Here is an 18,794-nt window from a genome sequence, read left to right on the forward strand (position 1 = left end):
TGAAAGCTGAGAGCTTTTCATTTATTTCTAGGAATATATTTTTGTTTGCACTGTGTTAACTGTCAAGCAACTGGATGTATTTTGCTATATTCTCAAATAGGCAGAGCAGGTGGTGTGTTACCTATCCTCAAGAAGCCAACATAAATGGAAGAAATAGACCATTTCAGTGCTGTTACTTTACCAATGCTGACGGAATGAGACAGTTAATTCTATGTGCCTTTTCTTCCAGTAGGAGCTATTAAACTGGAGATGCCAACTGTAAATCTAAGTAGAGAAGTGACTGTCCTTGCTGCAGTTCCAGAAGTGGTTAGATCTCTGGGAAGTTGTGCAATGACCTGGCAGAAATTAATATCTGCAGCTCTGGAGGAACAACTGGAAAAGGTTCCACAGGTAATGTTGCCTATAACAGTGTAATGTTGCTTGTAACACTGTAATGTTGCCTATAACACCAGGCTTGCTTTACTCCCAGAGACATTACTTCATTTCCCCGCCATAATCTCTTTGAATGGTTGGTGCTCATTTCTAATCCATCTTCATGTTTGATTGTTGGGAAGCCATTTACTAATTGATGTAAAGTGGAACAAAAGTAGTGAGGAACTGTGTGACTCTGGGAAATAGAATATAAATAGAATATGAAGTAACTCAGTGCAGATCCTACCCATACAGGATAACTGTGGGTAAAAAGCACTTTTATCGGCACTCTTCTAAAGAACCATGAAATATTAAAAGCTGCAGTGATTATTATTTTTGTTTTAAATAGACAACTATATTTTTGCTTGGAAAAAAGTCATATCCCTCAAAAAAAATTCCAGTTGTAAGGTTCTGATTCTGCAAACACTTATGACTAATGCCATTACAAATACTGAGGGATTTTATGTCTACAAAGTTACTTGTGCATAAGCTTCTTGCAAACGTGGACTCTCCAGCTCCAACTCATGGATGCACCCCCCATGAGCACTTCCCTTCTGTATGTGTAAAACTTTTGATTTCAAGGATCTTCAATGTGTGGTTTTTGCATGGTTGAATCATATCATGTTTTACTCATCATACAGCATATTGAAAAGAAGGAACAAAAGTCCTGGTTAGAGGTTTTCACTCTTACATAATGGTAATTTAGAATTTGTATTTCATTTCACATTACTTCTAGGGCAATGGTCCACTTGCAGAAGTTGACTTCTGGCGAGAAAGAAATGATACTCTAAGAGCTCTTACTGAACAGACAAAGCTTCCAGAAGTGCAAAAAGCCTTGCAAGTATTAGAGGAAGCTGAATCTGAGCATATTGGAGATTTACAGATAGTCTTAAGTGACCTTAGAAAATACCATGCAGAAGCTCTAGATAATGTTAAGTTTCTGGGAACTCTTGAACGCCATTTGAAGGTATGCAGCCTGAAGAAAACATTGTGGAATTTAACTGTAGTTACCTGAGTTTGGTTTCTCCGTTGATATAATCACCTCTTGTTTATTTTTTATTGTGTATCAGCAATAAAGATACACTCTAGCTTTTTATATTTCATAAAAAAAAGGCTTGCTTATTGTGTTTGAGTTATAGTTGATCTAATATTTGAAGCCCAGAGCTGTAAGCAGCTTGGTTTGTAAATCACAGCCTTGGGAGAGTTTGATAGCATAGCTGAACTGGGTAGAACAAAGATGTCTCTGCTCCATTTTTGGAGTGGAACTTCTATCATGGATTACAGCTGATGTCTCAATTTTGAAGTTTTATTGAAGATCATCCAAACATCTAAATGAAGAGTTGAGCCAAAACTAGTTCTGGGACATCTTTTACAGAGTATTAATGAGACAGGATCTACAAAGCATTTGAAGCAATAAATGGAGATTTGCACATCCTTAACCTTGTGTGTTACTTAGGCACCTGGGTGTTCCCTTGACTGGATTGTTCATTTAATAATGTCACAGACTTTCCTAACTTCAGGTATCTGTAGAATAAATGTTGGTTTATTGAATATAGATTTGTATATTTTCTGTGACATCTTATTCACAATATTGATAATGCATTTAACAGAACTTAACATATGGCGCTGGGTTTAATGTTGTCGTGGGTACAATTCCTTCCCTGATGAGTGCCCTGAGAGCGGTGTGGATTATCTCACGGCATTACAACAAGGATGAACGGATGGTTCCCCTCATGGAACGGATTGCATGGGAAATTGCAGAAAGAGTGTATAAAGCTGTGGATTTACACACGCTGTTTAAGTAAGTACTGGATTTCTGTTTAACTAGGAGGTATTTATTAAAAGCTTTGCTTGTTTTACATGAAGTGCAGTAGGTCATCAAATAGGTCTCAGTGTTTTTCACTATCTATCTGAAGTTGTATTAGAAGGTCAAAAGTCGATTTATTTTGTAATTTTCATAAATTACTGAATGAGCCCTGAAGAAATGGGTGCTTGTCCTCCTTTGTTTCGAAAGGAGATAAGTCAGTAAACCCAATAGAATTATAGTGGTAAAAAAGTGGCATAAATTTCATCAAAATCAGTCCTGCAATAATATCTCCTTTCAGAATCAGTCACATTGAAAATTAAGACCTCACAGTTACAAGTTTTGCCTGGATCTTGTATAATTAGAAGCTGCAAAACCAGGGTTTATTCATCTAGTTGAGATCTAATTTTCTATCTATAGTCTTTCTATCTATAGTATCGTAACTGTTCTGATTTGATTAATAGAGAAGATATAGCTGCTGCAAAAAAGAAAATAGCAGACGCCAAAAGCACTCTTCAGCGGTGGAGGGAATGTTATTTTGCTGTTCGTGCCCAAATTGAAGCATCAGGAAGAGAACCACGCTGGGAATTTGACCAAAAACGTTTATTTGGAAAAACAGATTATATGGCTTCAGTCTGTCAAGATCTGATTGAGGTTTTGCAGGTAGTAATATAGACAATAAATAAAGGGATTGTGTGAGCAACGTCTTACTCTGTAGAGCAGATTCTTTTGTAGTGTAGTTGTTGAATTGTTAACAGCCTTTAGTTTTGTGTTTGAGACCTGAGCAGTGCCTTTGATTCCAGCAAAGCTGCACTTAATGCTTGAGACAAAATAACTCTTCTCAATCTACTGTCGAGGAAGGATACTACTGTGTACGTTGCTGTTATGAACATACAGACCTGTAACAAGTGTTTCACAGATTTGCAGTTTTGATGGGTTGCTAGCTTAATGGTGTAAAATAATCATTCAAATATACTATAATACAAAATTTGACCTATATGAATCAGTACATCAATTGCAGGAGAACATATGAATGGAGAGCTGCCGTGTTTAGGATAATTTAAGTCTTTATGAAATGTAAATCACAGCAGGAATTGATCATTCTCTGAGCTGGTTTGGTTTATTTTAAGGAAATAACATCAGAAAGATGTGTTAAATGGCAGAACCCCCCCCACCATTAAAGTAAAGCTTTCTGGTTTGCTCTTGTGAATTAACAGGTCACTGAAGAGTTTTACAATATATTTGGTCCTGAACTGAAAGCTGTCACAGGGAATCCAAACCATGTTGATGATCTGCTGACAAGAGTAAATGAACTAACTAGGCCTATTGAAGAACTGTCTTTTGACCCTTTTAGCATCAAAAGTGCACGTGGCTGGAAATCAGTAATGGAAGATTTTAGAGAAGAAGTTCTAGTAAGTACTATATACTGTGATTCCCCCTGTTACTTCCTATCTACACAGTCCTTCTAGAATAGCAACATTTTCACTTAAAGACAATGTAAGTTTGCAAAAGAAAAGAATCTATGAATAAATACATAAATGAAAATTCGAGGAATTTGACCAGTTTTTTAAGTCAGTGTCCTGTTTCCAAACTGGTTTTGTTTATAATTTCACTTTATCTTGAAAATGGTGAAGCACATTTCTGTTCATTGGCAGAATGGCTGCAGCATGAACAGAGGATCCCCATGACCTCCCTGTGCTCATGTGCTGACATGTCTCAGTCAAGTCCTACCAAGAAATAAAACTTTCTTTTCTGGATTCATTCAGTCCTTCACCCCTCAGCTAAGAATACCCACAGTGTATAAAGTATTGCAGTGGTTTTTGTGATTTATATACCTGTTATCAGACACACTGATAGACATTCATTTCCTGCAGCTTACTGGAAAGCCATCAGTTTATTAGTAATTTATAAGACAAAACATAGTAATGATATGCTTGACCACTGTTATAGACAAGTATTTTCATTTTGCCTTCCTTCCTTGGTTTTGCAATAAGAACCTCTACATAATAGGATTTCTTGGCCGCCTTGTTTAGGTTATTGAAGAAGAGACCAAATACTTTATTGACGAATCTTTTAAGACCCTTCGATCAGCAGAAGCTGCATTTGACATCCTGTTAAACTTGAAACACATCCGCTCTCGTGAAGCCATCAGTAAGCAGATGATGATGAAGTTCAATGATATTTTGGACCAATACTGTAAAGAGGTATTTAATTTGAAGATTTCTTATATAGTACATGAAACCCTTTACCTAGTCTAAATAAGAAATCTGTGTATATGTCTAAATACCTGTATAATGTCATTTACTATCAGAAAGACTGAGAAGTTTTACAAAATAAACAGAATTGCTTTCACTTTTGGGAGCCTATTGGCGAATCAGTGTGGTTAAGTTGCTGAAATGGATGTGCATATCTGTGTATGGGAACCAAAAGGTATTTACATGTACTGTGAATGCAGCAAGGCTTGGGGCTATTCTCTTACCTTGTGCACAGCAGTTCCACAGCGGTCCTTCCTGAGGAAACACATCTTTCATACCCTGCAGCTTTCTTGTGATGGACAAGTTCATAGTGTGACCAAAAGGTGTCAGAGATAACCATGAAGGCAGAAATAATTTCTGTCATGTTGAAGCCTGTTTGTTGGAAAGCTTTTCACATCATACCATTTTTCTTGATATTTCAAAGAACCTAGAGTTAATAAAATATAATCTTAGAGAAAACACTGCCACAATAGCAGTTCCATAAGATGCAGAAAGGAAGACATTCTCTCTAATACAATTAATACAAACAAGAGATGCATGAAAAGAAATAAAAAGGAATTGTTTTTATCGTGCTGCTGGAATTAGCTTCAGAGTTTGTGCAGGTTATATACTGACCATGGACAAGCAAGTGGAGAAATGGTTCTTTGCAATATTTTATTCTCTTCTAGGTTGAAAGCATTAACCAAATCTTTGTTGAGAACCTCAAGGACCCACCTTTGTACAAGAATCATCCTCCAGTGGCTGGAGCAATATACTGGTCCCGATCCCTTTTCTATCGGATCAAACACACTATTATTCGATTTCAGGAAGTTGAGGAGTTGCTTGCTAGTGAACGTGGGAAGGAGGTATGTTGGTTCTTTTGAGATTTAATGAAGGAAGAAATCCTTTCTTCATACCCTTCTTCTCAAGATATGAAATTGCTCTTAGCGAGGTGGAGTTTCAAGAATGTCTTTGCACACAGCAAGACATGTTAGACATTAAAGCTGATTGGGACCTTCCCACTGTTTCCCAGAGAGACAGTGACAGAATCAATGACAGAATTCTCCATCACGAGCATTAATTACAAGCATTACGTGCCCTCTTCTTTGATAAAAAAGAGAAACCATACTGAGACACCATATTAAGACAGGTTACTTGAACATTTGTTGTGGTCTTTAAAATGAGTTTTTCCTTTCTAGGTAAAACAAATATATCTTCAAGTGGCCAAGAAGATGAAAGAGTATGAAGATCAAAAATATAGTCAGTGGAGAGATGGGACAGAACATGTACTCCCACCCTTACTGAAAAATTCTCTGCTGACTGTCAGCATTGATGGGGCTGCAACCAATGTTAATCCAGAGACTTTTGAGCAGGTGAGATATAAGAAGATAGCGAACCAGACTTCTCTGCAGGGGAGAACTGAAACCTGTCTGATGGTCAGTGAGATTTTTCTAGGAATAATATTTTAAATACAGTTTTTGAAAGGAAAACTTCAAAAGTTCTGAGCTCAGAATTGTTTGTGGTCCTTTATAAGACATAGTGGCTGAATGACCTGGCAAATGGATGATGTTGTTTCTCTCTGTGCTCTTCTGTTAATTTTGGGGTTTTGGTGCAACATCTTTGGGACATTACAACAAAACTTGGGACTGAAGTTAGTTAGAGGGAGGGAGGTAGGTAGGTAGTGGTAGTTTCCCAGCAGAGATCATGCAGAGTCCTGTTCTAACTAAACTTTTGTCTGACTGTGAACTTCCACTGGGATTTCTGTTGTAGCTGGTTGCAGCAGTATGTAAACGGGTGATTTGGTTTGTTTCTTGAAATGAGCTTTCACTGAAGAGGTAGTTGTGTATTATTTCTGGAACTAGAATGCTGAGGCTGCTATTGAAATGTAAAGGCATTTCCACAAGCTCTGAGTGTCAGCCATGCTGAATTTTACATACCACCTTATCAGGTGTCTCCGAGAGCTAATCTTCTCCTTGCATTCTAACAGTTTGGTGTTCCTCTCCTTTCTGCTGCTTTTTCTTGTGTTGTAGAGCTCTGTAAAAGAGGAGCCTGTCACAAAGAAAAGTGTCCACTTCATAGTGAATTTTTCTCCCTTAATCCAAGAGATTATCGTTGAAACAAAGTACATGGAACAACTTGGGCTTCCAGTCCCAGAAATAGCAAGATACGTGGCATTACAGGAAGACAAGTATCTTAGGTAAGGCTGTAACAGAGTATCTGCTCGCATACAGGCTTATGGCAGTGTTTCAAGTGATTTTACTCCAAATCAGAATGGGCCCTGAGTCATCAAATTTGGAAGTATGAGAGCTCTTAGTGACTTTTTTAAAGGCTAAAATTTCTAATGACCATGTTGCACTTATCAGCTTTTCTCTGGCACTGCCTGCATCCTTTACCCTGTAGGACTATGTTACACAAATTACCCTCTTATTAAAATTGGAGGAAAATCAAGAAAAGTAATTTGTTTTGCAATGATTGTTAGTGTCATTTCAATTTCAGCTTACACTTAAATTCACTGCTGGTTTCTTGTACAGCCTCAGATAAGTCACTTTTGTCCACATTCTCACAGGCAGTTGGCACACAAGTGTGCTGATAAGAGCCCTAACTGGATTTTAAAGTTCACCTGTTGAGTTCACTTCTGTGCTTCAAAGTGAAGCTGTCTCAAAAGCTTTTTCTGAGTTGGGGCAGGAGAGGTTTGTCTGGCTGCTGTAGGAGCCATATGAAATTTTCCCTTTTGTTTTCAACAGAAAATTAATTACATTTATAATCAATATATATTCTAGTGGTTATTTCTGCAGGTTTTGCTTTATGTGGAAGTCTGGAGGGAATGATGGAAGTCATCTGCTCTTTGATCTGAATTCCGAGCTGTATTTCCAGAAAATCATGAGTTTTGTTTTGTTGTTGCTACACTCCTTAGGTATACAGACAGATTGCAAAACATGCTGGATCAGTATCGCAGATTAATGGAAACACTGAATGAAGCAGAAACCAAACTTCTTGATGACCATATTAAAAAACTCTGGGAAGTATTCAAATCAGGGCACAGTAGACTCAATTGGAACTCCTTAGGTAACGGAGATACTATTTTTAAAGGCTGTAGATACTGATTTTCAGTTTAAAAATCTCTTCAATTCTGCAGTCTATTTTTTATACTGTGTGACAGCAATGTATCCCTGAATGGTACATCCTATTGCCATGGTCAGAGTCAGAATAGTAGGTTAGACAAACTCTGATCCAGGAGGGTATTTCTATGTTTTTATTATATTTAAAACACTGAGTGGAAATGGACCGAGACCCTTAGGTAATAGCTATAAGGGAGGTAGATGAAGGATTAGATGAGAGATCATGTAATCTATCTTTCTGCAGAGCATCAGTTCATTCTTAGAGAAAAAAACGCATCAGGTTGTGGTGAATTATTTGTTAAAAGAAAGGTTGTGATTTATTTCAAGGAATTGGTGACTTTATTTTCCGATGCACACAAGCCGTCAGGATGTTTGAAACGCTTGTCCATCAGATTCATAATATTTCTGAAGACATAAGCAACAGACTTCACTTCATAGAATCAAGCAATCTATTTAAGTTTCCACTTTCAAAAAATGGTGGTAAACTTCCTGGTAAGTCTTTCTATTTTCATTTCCAAGCTCTGTGATGTTTTATCTCGCTCTGTCTGCTAATTTGTGTTTTTAGTTGCTATGAGGAACCCTTTTAAGTGTTATCAAAAGTAGTTACAGTAGCATTTCATAGTGTACCAGGGGAAGCACAAGCAGAGCCTCAGTACCCTAAAGCTGATGGTGTCAATGAGAGAAACGTAGAGATGAGCATACAATAAGATAATTTGGCTTATGTCTACCTTGCTTTTGGTCACTTCCCCCCTAGTTTTCCTTTGATTTCATTTTCCTTCTTGCACACAGTAGTGTAGTCTTAGAGCTACAATCTGCATGGAATGTCAGCTCCCTCTGGGCTGTCTGAACCAAACTTGTTTCCTCAAATGGAAATTGCAGTGAGGTGATTGTCCCGCAGGTCTTCCTGTCACTTGAGTGAACGGGTGATGGTTCAAATTTCTTGCAATGCTTTGTAAATCTTACAAAGGTTACTTTCACATCTAATGGTTGTTATTAAATAATTGAATCCATTTTAAATCAGAGGGCTGAAATATTAATAAATGAAGCATTAATAAGTGAAGATATTTTTTATCAGGATACAAGATCAATTTCCTGTTCACAAATCAAGCCCAGCTCATTATTCCAGCATGCAAGTCTATTAGGTCTTTTGCAGTTAAAAATACTATTTTTTGTATCTTTTGCAGAAGCAAGGGAATTTTTTGAGTATGTTACATGTGAAAGAGCAAAAGATGTGGCACATATGGTTAGAAAATATTCTACAATATCACAATTGCTAATAAAAGTGGAAGGACGAGTCACCAACACGAGCAGTGGCAAATCTCCAAAATTAACTTCCTATTATGCGTACTGGGAAAACAGAATTTATCAGGTGTTGACACAGTTAATTGTGAAGTAAGTCAGTTGTTTGCTTTAATGGATTTTCAGTCTTTCATGTTCAGGTTTTTCTGCCTGTGTTGATCAGTATGTATACTGATACTCCGTTTGAACACCTCCGTGGTTTGCAGTTGGAGATAGATTTGTATTTGTACTGTTTTCCCCTGTGAAGAATGTAGAACTGATAACAAGCTACAGGAGAAACCCAAAGCTTGCAGCCATTTCTTCTTCTTATGATCCATGTCTTTATCAGCTGGCCCATGCTCAGCTGTCTTCACTGCGCTTTGTTAGCTGGGCTCTTGCAATAGAGTTGACCATAGTCTCAGGGTCCTTTTGCACCAAGGTATCCTCATTCATTCCTTCCAATAGCTTCTTTTAGCTTGTCAAGCTTTTGCATTAAATCATTAGTGGGACAATTTTTCTCCAATACACATCAGTGTTTCCAGCTGAAATCAGTGATAATTGACTTCAAGCAGTTCTGCTTACATACCTAAGCACATACCTGATAACTGCAGTCTTTGTTGGGAATTTCCTCTGGGAGCAGCACCTGGTTATTACTGTCTTTGACATGATTTTTTTTCCTTTCCCAGGAATTTGCAGGCTTTTAATGCAGCAGTTCTTGCAAATGTGCCACTGTTCCAAACAGAAGCTATTTTATCTGTTCCTGAGATAAGCTTGCAACCTAATGCCAATGAGATTGACAAAATGACCATACAGTGTATCCGAGACTGTGTTGAGGTCACTAAGGTGATTTTTGATAAAGATTTACTTGTTGCCAGAGTTTGCTTGTGATTATAACAAATGAATTAATCTTGCTTTATGTTTGGGCAAGCATAAATGTCAAAGGGAAGATTCATATTGCTTTATCTAGAGATCAAAACATCCTGTACATTGTTCTAATTTACAGACTGTCCTAATTTTACAAACTGATGACAAAGGAAAAAAAATTGCCAGAAGTGCAATTTTTACTCAGGCAAGATTATTTGTTACTTTTCAGCAGTTTTGCCACTGTAAGGACATGACTTGGTTCTATAAATCAGCATACATCAGAAGGAAATACTTCTCAGATTGCACTACAATCTGAATCTAATGTTTCTTTCTGATGTACATACAAGCTGGTGGAATAAGGAATGTAAGTACCCTTCACTATATCACAGCTCTCCTCAAAAGCAGCAGAAGAACAGATCAGAAAATGCTGGGAGAAGGGCATCAAGGGCACATTCGGGACAGCAGGTTTACAGCAGATGAAATATCTGGCTTGCTGGCAAAGATGTAGCAGTATTTCCCTGCATAAGTATGTTCACATTGAACTGCTTTCCAGAAAAGATGCCAAATATTGTGGCAATGTTCCTGCTTTGTGCTGATGGAAAAATGATTCCACATGTCACCTGAAAGGAATAAATTTAGATTAAGTGTCCCTTCCATGCTCAGATTTGCTGTCCTGCTCCACTGCTGCATCCAGCCTGTTTTATCTAATACCTATTTCTCTCTGTCATGCTATACTGTTGCTCAGCAGAGATTTTAAAAGCAGACTGAGTAATGCATGGAAAGGTTTTGTTAGGATTAAATTAACTCTTGAGCTTATGGGAAATGTAATCTCTTTTCTTGCTGCCAGAAAAACAATTGATTTGAGAAATCAATTTACACCACTTGCTACATAGTCTCCTAAATAATGGTGAATGTCTTCACTGAAAGGGTTGTCAAGCATTGGGACAGGCTGCCCAGGGAAGTGGTTGAGTAGATGTGGCATGTAGGGACATGATATAATGGTGGACTTGGCAGTGTTAGGCTTACTATTGGATTCGATGATCTTAAAGGTCTTTTCCAGCCTAAATGATTCTAAGAATCTATGAATGATTGACTAAAATTACTCTCTACAAAGTAACTTTTTCAACCCTGTCTGAAAACTCCAGCGCTTTGTACGATGGATGCATGGTACATGTATTGAATGCCCTCCTCAGCACATTGAGGAAGATGAAGTTATCACTTTCAGCTTTTACACCGATGTCTCCCAGAACCCTCTGATAATCGAACAGGCTGTTCTCATCGCTCAGAATGTCCGCAAACTCCTGTCTTCTCTCAGCAAGTATTTAAACCAATGGAAGAGGTACCACCTGCTGTGGAAATTGGACAAAGACGTAGCCATGGAGAAGTTAGCTGCAGAAAAGCCTGCTTGTGTCACCTTTGATGAACAGTTTCAGTACTATTTGAAGATAGCTCAAGAAGTGACTCAACAGCCCATGATGAAAGATGAACAATGCATCAGGCTTCAGCTGGCTCCTTTGGCCTGCACAGTGGAGGAGAATGCTAGAGGCTGGGCGATGTCGCTTGGAAAGTTGCTTAATGAGTCTGCAAGACAGGAACTCTTCAGTCTTGAGGAGGAGATTCAGGTAGGTGTTTTCAGCTTGGTTTTATTATCTTTATCACATGGACTGAAAATGAATCTGCAAGATACTTACTTGTGCTTGACTCATCATTAGAATTCTGCCTAATTGCTTTGTCAGTGTTGCTTCTGGAAATTATTTTTACTTTTTACAGGGATTAACAGAGAATCTTAAGAGACCTCCTGATTCCCTGGAAGATCTCAAAATTGTCCTCGGTGCAATTGCCCAGATCAAAAGCGTGTCCTTCAAAGTGGAAGTGAAATATTTGGATATCTGGGAGAGATACCGAACTCTTGCAATGTACAATATTCCAGTAAGTGCATGTCTCATAAAACATTTCAAATTTGAGCTAGGGGCACAAATGCCTCTCATGTGAATGGATAATTGTTTTCCTCTTACGACATTTCACAGAATCACAGTATTGTTGAGGTTAGAAGGGATGCCTGGAGAATGTCTGCTCCTCAAAACAGCATCTCCACTTTAAAATGGACACATTGCATGTGTTTAAATCGGATTCAGATCACTTCAATGCTGATTTTATGTTTTGCACATTTATAATGTGAGCACCTGTTCCTCTCTTTTTGGTGGCAAATTATTTCTTGTGAGACACGTGACTTGCTTTGTTTTAGGTAGCTAAAGAAGAGGAAGAGATGGCCAACGAGATTAAGGAAAAGTGGGAGACGCTCTTCTATGAAGCATTAGTAGTTGATCACAACCTTGGAGGCGTAAAAAAAACATTCACAAAGGTAACTTTTGTAATTAATGCTGAGGAGATTTAGAAATGGAAAGGAAAACCATTTAAACACCTTTCTCTTCAGATTACACAGCAACAAGTTGAGGACTTCAGCAAAGAGATAGAAGATTTCTTCCATAAATTCGTGTCCGCGGGGCCTGGTTCTGTTGGGGAAGATCTTGATAAAGGTAAATCGATTAATGTGTGAAAAGTGATGTCTTAAAGATAGTACTAGTCTTCAGACAATTCCTCAAATGTTATATAAAACAAGGAAATTGGACTTTCCTGATTAACATACAAACTGATCAACCAGGAATGTGAAATTTTTAGTGCTATAACTTGTACAGACTATGTGCAAATCCTGTCTTACTTATTCCTCGTGCTCCCTGGGATTGTTTATCTAGAAAAATTCTTCTCCTTTCCCAGGTTTGGAACTCATGGCCCGTTTTGAAAAAGAACTGGAAAAACTGGAAGATAGACGTCAGGAACTAGGCAGTATTGAGAAACTTTTTGACTTGCCAGTTACAATGTACCCTGAGTTAATGAAAGCACAGAATGATGTGAAAGGTCTAAAGCAGGTCTATGAAATATATGCATTACAAAAAGTAAGTATTGCACTCTGAATACACAGATACACACATGAGCAAACATACAGAAAGGGTAGGGAGGAGAAGAAGAGGCTGCATTGTCCTCTATTTTTGATCAACCCTGCCCTTTGCATGAAATTAGCTGTGACCTGTAATTGACTGTCACCCTGAAATGGTTTTAATGATGTCAGTACAGGACTAATAATGTCTTATAGTGGATCAAACACACACTCTTTTATCAGATAGGAACAGACCTCCCCCTGCCCCTAATAATTGTTGGGTGCATGAGTCTCCTGATCATTTCAGTGGAACTAGTTTTGGATACAGGATGTGTACAAGTGACAGTGGGTATCTCAGGCTTTAACTCTTCTTAACTATTTTTAATAAGTTTTATTTTTCCAAAATTAAAATGCCCTGTAAAGTGTGCTTTTAAGTATGCTTTTCCTGTTCTCTGTATTTCCTTTTGATTGTTTCTTGTACAGCTGATTGTGTTTGGCTATGAATCTGTCTTGGACAGGAACCTGTCTCTTCCTCTATTACATCTACATCCTGACTGTGGTCTCTAGATCCTTCTGTAGTGGAAAGATTATTTTTATTGGTCAGAACTAAAAGGTAATATGATTTTTTAACTCCTGATGACCTTGTTCTCAGGCAGCTAAAGATGAATGGTCTCAGACACTCTGGGTAGACCTCAATGTCCAGATTCTTCAGGAAGGAATTGAAGGCTTTCTTAAAACCTTTCGAAAGCTGCCCAGACAAGTACGTGGTATGCCAGTGGCCTTTCTCTTGGAATCCAGAATGAAGGCATTTCGAGACTCTGTTCCTTTGTTGCTTGATTTGAAAAATGAAGCTTTAAGAGAAAGGTTTGCTTCGATTTATTTAAATCCATTTTCTATAGAATCATAGAATCATAGAATAGTTGGGGTTGGAAAGGACCTTAAGATCATCTAGTTCCAACCTCCCTGCCATGGGGCAGGGACACCTCGCACTAAACCATGTTGCCCAAGAGTCCATCCAACCTGGCCTTGAACACCGCCAGGGATGGAGCATTCACAACCTCCCTGGGCAACCCATTCCAGTGCCTCACCACCCTCACTGTAAAGAACTTCTTCCTTATGTCTAATCTAAACTTCCCCTGTTGAAGTTTGAAGCCATTACCCCTTTCTGCATAATGAACTTGTGTAATAGCATGCAAGGTGACTACAATGACTAGGATTCTTTGTGTGTTCAATATACTGGTTCTTGTTTAAACAGTAGCGTGCTAAACGTGGTTTCATTATTACATATTAAATCACAGCTGCTTTCATTTTTACTGTATCATGGTGGTTGGTACACTTGTTGATGTGTCAATTTCAAACAGGCATTGGCAAGAACTTATGGAGCAAACAGGAATACATTTTGAAATGACAACAGAAACATTCACTTTGGAGAATATGTTCGCTATGGAACTTCACAGATACTCAGATGTTATCAGTGAAATAGTTGGAAGTGCTGTTAAGGAACTTGGCATTGAGAAGGTAATGTGAAAAATCAGAATAAAACTAAAAAGACATAGATGACAACAGTCTCAAAAATGTTTGAGATTTTTATATTGACATGATAGCATGTTCAGCCTTCTTCAGGGAGCTGCTATGGTGTAACTGATGGCAACTAAGATCATTAGCTCTGTTAATAAGCTACCACATGGCACAGACTTGTAGCTATCTTGCCTTTGGCAGCAGTATATTGGGCTTCTGTTACCACAATAAGCAAGTTTGGCCTGTGAAAAAGGATCTGGAGAAGGATCCATTCTGTTGCCATCATCATGTTTTGAAATAGACCCTTCTTAATAATCAGAGTTAGAAAATCTGTGCGAAAATTTTGCTGAATTGTTTCATTTTTATGCTAAGATTATAGTTCTCTAGGTTTTGGAGACTGAAACATGCATCTTTTTATGCTCACATGCAGGGTGTGAAGGAAATAACAGAAACATGGGAAAACATGAAATTCACTGTACAAGAGTACTTCAAAGGCACTGAGAAGCGAGGCTTTATTCTGGGCTCTGTAGATGAAATTTCAGAGACTCTTGATGACAACAATGTCAATCTTCAGAGTATTTTGGGCAGTCGATTTGTGGGTCCTTTCCTTTCAACTGTTCACCACTGGGAAAAAACTCTGTCATTGATTGGGGAAGTAATTGAGGTAGGGAAGAAAATACTGGACTAAATAAGGAATGTGTATGACTTATAATCAGGGTTTCCTACTGCACTCTTTTCTCTGACAGCAACATTTGATTCTTAGATCTGGATGGCGGTTCAGAGAAAATGGATGTACCTGGAGAGCATCTTTATTGGTGGAGATATCAGATCACAGCTTCAAGAGGAAGCCAAAATATTTGACAGCGTGGACAGCTTGTTTAAAAAGGCAAGTAATTGACTTGTCTTGTGATCAGCATTACTGTTTAGTGCATTTTGCTTCCAAAGTTTGCTATAGTCTTCTGTGTCATTTGTAACACTGAGAATGGTATGTTGTAATGAATTGAGTATGAGTTTTGGGAACTCAGATATATGCTTATGCTTGCATGACTTGGGATACAGGCTCCTGCTTTTAGAATAGCATCTCCATGCTCTCAGCTTTGAAAGCGTACTATCTCCATGTTTGCATACCACAGCGCAGCAATAGGAAAACATACTTAAAACTCCATTTCACTTCTGTAAGAACCTACACTGCTTGTGCTGCTTATGTGCTTTTTCACTAGTTAAATATAATTTAGTATAATCTATTGCTCTTCAGTATTTTCTAAACTTTCTTTTCTCCCTATGTAGATAATGGATGAAACTGTAAAAGACCCAACAATAAAAACATGCTGTGAAGCCCCAAATCGTCTGTCAGACCTCTATCATATAAATGATGTGCTGGAGAAATGTCAGAAAAGCTTGAATGATTACTTGGATTCCAAGCGAAATGCTTTCCCAAGATTTTTCTTTATATCTGACGAGGAGTTGCTTAGTATCCTTGGCAGCAGTAACCCGCTTTGTGTCCAGGAACATATGATAAAGGTACAATGTCTGTCTGCTCACAGTGCCTTGTGGTGCTTTAAAAAGTTTAACAGACTATACTGTACATGCTGTTAAGGGTGTGCTAATATTTATTGCATAGAAAGAGCATCCTGACAGCATCTTGAATAAGCTTCTGAATAGCCAAATCAGATCTGATCGATTGACTCTTCTTGCTCTTATAATGCCCAGTAGCAGTTAGGGGAGAGGAAGGTTGGTAAAGGAGCATTCAAGATACCCCCAAATGATCAGTCATTATAGAACCTTCTTGTAGCTCTTGATCTTTATTTTCTGGGAAAAAAAAATCAATGGGCCAAGTCATCTTGCTTGCTCTGCAGTTGATACATCAGCATACATATATCAGCATTTGTATTTGATTACTTAGGAGTCATTTCCCTTTAGAGTCCATGGAAATTTTCTTTCGTGCTTGAACGTGGGCTAGACACACTTACATCTTTGAAGCTTTATTTCTAAAATGCCAGTGAATTTCCCTGTTGGTGCATTTCAGATGTATGATAACATAGCCTCCCTGAGGTTTGAGGATGGTGATAATGATAAGAAAATTGCAGCAGCCATGATTTCTGCTGAGGGGGAGGTGATGGAGTTCCGGAAGGTTGTACCTGCAGAAGGCAGAGTGGAGAACTGGATGACAGCAGTGCTGGAAGAGATGAGACGAACAAACAGACGCCTGACTAAGGAAGCTATTTTTCGATACTGTGAAGACAGAAGCAGGTGAAACAATCAGGGTCAAGAATAACACGAATACCTCATATTATAATGAACCTGAGCCATAAGGAAGAATCAAGACTTAATTTTTCAATGTTTTAAACAATTTAGCCTGTATTTCTGTATGTGGAGGGTGATGAATACATGCAAATGCAATATTTTAACTGGCCAGAGAGAACTGTGGTATCTGTCGTATATAATTTCCTAAGTCTTGTGTTTTTATTTTTAGTGTTGTGTGCACAGTATATGTTTCTCACTATGAATTCCACTTGGACATCTTTACACATGGAATAGGCAGCTTTTCTATCAGAGCATTTCCTGGGCTTTTGAAATACTACAGTAAACCTTGACAGCATTCTGTACATATCTCTAAAGTTTGGCTCATGTTGTAGTTATTGGAGGGGTTTTTTTGGTGTCCCGGTTGGTTACTTAGAATAAACAGTAGCTCAGCTCCCTCTCTCCGTGTGTTTTCCATAGAGTTGACTGGATGTTGCTCTTCCAAGGCATGATGGTGCTGGCTGCTAATCAGGTGTGGTGGACTTGGGAAGTAGAGGATGTCTTTCGGAAAGTGAAGAAGGGAGAAAAACAGGCAATGAAACTTTATGCTCAAAAAATGCATAAGCAGATTGATGACCTGGTTACCCGCATTACAACGCCTTTGAGCAAAAACGACAGGAAAAAATACAACACTGTTCTCATTATTGATGTTCATGCCAGAGACATCGTCGATACGTTCGTAAGAGACAGGTAAACCCCCCCCAACCTACTGAGAAAATACTAAAGGCATGACTTGTATTCCCATCCTTTAACCTCATGTGAGCAAGTCTGTCTCGTGTAGCATCCTGCAGGCTCAGGAGTTTGAGTGGGAAAGCCAGCTGCGTTTTTACTGGGACCGGGAGCCAGATGAGCTCAACGTGCGGCAGTGCACCGGCACGTTCTCCTATGGCTATGAGTACATGGGTTTGAACGGACGTCTTGTGATCACCCCACTTACAGACCGTATTTATCTCACACTCACACAGGTATATTTTTAGAGAAGAGTTTTTACTAACGAGCCCTTTTAAAATACACTACTAGGCAATCCCATAATTGTTTTATTGTCACTTGCTGTTATCTCCTAGATGCCAACGTGAATGCTAATGTGTTTGAAATCAATTGTGCTATCCTTCTAACCAGATTTGAGTTCTCATGATTTTGAGTTACTCAAAGATAATGTAGAATGCTTTCATAGATAAAATTTAAGGCTTCTTGTACCCAAGGGTTCATTCGTGATTTTGCTACCAACCTAATATAAATGTAATCTGTCTCCAAAGGCTTTGTCAATGTATTTGGGAGGAGCACCAGCAGGGCCAGCAGGTACAGGGAAAACGGAAACAACCAAGGATCTGGCCAAAGCCCTGGGCTTGCTGTGTGTAGTGACAAACTGTGGAGAAGGCATGGATTTCAAAGTAAGACTTACAGATCGGTGTTCTCTGATAAGGTGCCAGTTACTGCTCTTTTTCAGTGCCCAGGATAAGGGCATATTCTGAACTTTGGCATAAGTACCTCCCTTACTGATACCACGCTGCTTAATAATGAAAGATGGTAAAAATTGTCTATTTTTAATGAATTCCTGAAGGAACTTCAGGTGGAGCAATGACTAGATAATATGTGTTTAAGCTCATCATAGGCAATCTGCAGTTGGCAAATAATTATTGCAAGACCTTGTAACAGATTGCTACCTCCTGCATGTATAAATATCCAGAATCATTATCTAGTCATTAGAGTTTTATCATACTTGTTGATGCTGAATGTTTTATATATTCCTTGCTGAGAAGTTTTTCTTCTTGTTTTTGTTAGGCAGTTGGTAAAATTTTGTCTGGTCTCTCCCAGTGTGGAGCGTGGGGCTGCTTTGATGAATTCAATCGTATCGATGCTTCCGTGCTTTCAGTCATTTCTTCTCAGATTCAGACTATTCGAAATGCTTTAATGAATCAGTTGAAAATATTTCAGGTAAACATTAAAAAAAAGAGTAATTGTGAAGGCTGATCTTGGTTTTGAGGCCAAGATTCAGACTTAGACCCCATCATTAGATCAAGGGGCTGCTGCTTCTGTAATTCATTTGTGCTGAACATGTCAAACTCCGGAGTATGTACTCTCTGTTTCAGAGACGTTAAATCCCTGCTGATTTCCTAATCCTTTGCTAGGTTCTTCCTTTATGAAGTGGGATAAAAGTAAGATAAATAGGATAATAATAAGTAAATGGGGTAATGGTATAGTAATAATTAGGGAGAGGAGTGTCTTAACTTGATGTTTATTGGAATTCAAAACTCTCAAACAGAAAATTGGATTGAGAAGTGTGAAATGTCTTGATGTTTATATCCAAGGTAAAAACAGTGGGATGAATG

The 18,794-nt window shown here is 38.4% G+C and overlaps 1 protein-coding gene across 9 annotated transcripts in view; it reads left to right on the forward strand.

Moving 5' to 3' along the window:
* The window catches only part of DNAH10 (dynein axonemal heavy chain 10), a 54,830-nt gene that overhangs the window by 4,628 nt on the left and 31,408 nt on the right, over positions 1-18,794 (forward strand). For 6 of the 9 annotated variants that reach the window (XR_003993900.1, XR_003993901.1, XM_030502506.1 and 3 more), the window contains exons 6-33: positions 230-390; positions 1,148-1,378; positions 2,022-2,212; positions 2,680-2,878; positions 3,433-3,627; positions 4,249-4,419; positions 5,139-5,315; positions 5,649-5,822; positions 6,480-6,646; positions 7,364-7,515; positions 7,896-8,060; positions 8,753-8,960; positions 9,533-9,689; positions 10,856-11,332; positions 11,481-11,639; positions 11,956-12,072; positions 12,145-12,247; positions 12,486-12,664; positions 13,298-13,509; positions 14,007-14,163; positions 14,594-14,827; positions 14,927-15,049; positions 15,451-15,684; positions 16,190-16,413; positions 16,885-17,154; positions 17,246-17,429; positions 17,721-17,855; positions 18,247-18,399. Coding sequence is in view for 7 of the 9 variants with exons in the window: in XM_030502506.1 (XP_030358366.1) it covers positions 230-390; positions 1,148-1,378; positions 2,022-2,212; positions 2,680-2,878; positions 3,433-3,627; positions 4,249-4,419; positions 5,139-5,315; positions 5,649-5,822; positions 6,480-6,646; positions 7,364-7,515; positions 7,896-8,060; positions 8,753-8,960; positions 9,533-9,689; positions 10,856-11,332; positions 11,481-11,639; positions 11,956-12,072; positions 12,145-12,247; positions 12,486-12,664; positions 13,298-13,509; positions 14,007-14,163; positions 14,594-14,827; positions 14,927-15,049; positions 15,451-15,684; positions 16,190-16,413; positions 16,885-17,154; positions 17,246-17,429; positions 17,721-17,855; positions 18,247-18,399 (5,309 nt within the window). In the remaining 2 variants the exon portion in view is untranslated. The remainder of the gene's footprint in view (positions 1-229; positions 391-1,147; positions 1,379-2,021; positions 2,213-2,679; positions 2,879-3,432; positions 3,628-4,248; positions 4,420-5,138; positions 5,316-5,648; positions 5,823-6,479; positions 6,647-7,363; positions 7,516-7,895; positions 8,061-8,752; positions 8,961-9,532; positions 9,690-10,855; positions 11,333-11,480; positions 11,640-11,955; positions 12,073-12,144; positions 12,248-12,485; positions 12,665-13,297; positions 13,510-14,006; positions 14,164-14,593; positions 14,828-14,926; positions 15,050-15,450; positions 15,685-16,189; positions 16,414-16,884; positions 17,155-17,245; positions 17,430-17,720; positions 17,856-18,246; positions 18,400-18,794) is intronic. The other 3 variants (XM_030502507.1, XM_030502510.1, XM_030502511.1) reach the window with 2 other exon arrangements.

This window comes from Strigops habroptila, chromosome 11, assembly GCF_004027225.2.
Source record: "Strigops habroptila isolate Jane chromosome 11, bStrHab1.2.pri, whole genome shotgun sequence".
In the NCBI taxonomy this organism is placed as follows: domain Eukaryota; kingdom Metazoa; phylum Chordata; class Aves; order Psittaciformes; family Psittacidae; genus Strigops; species Strigops habroptila.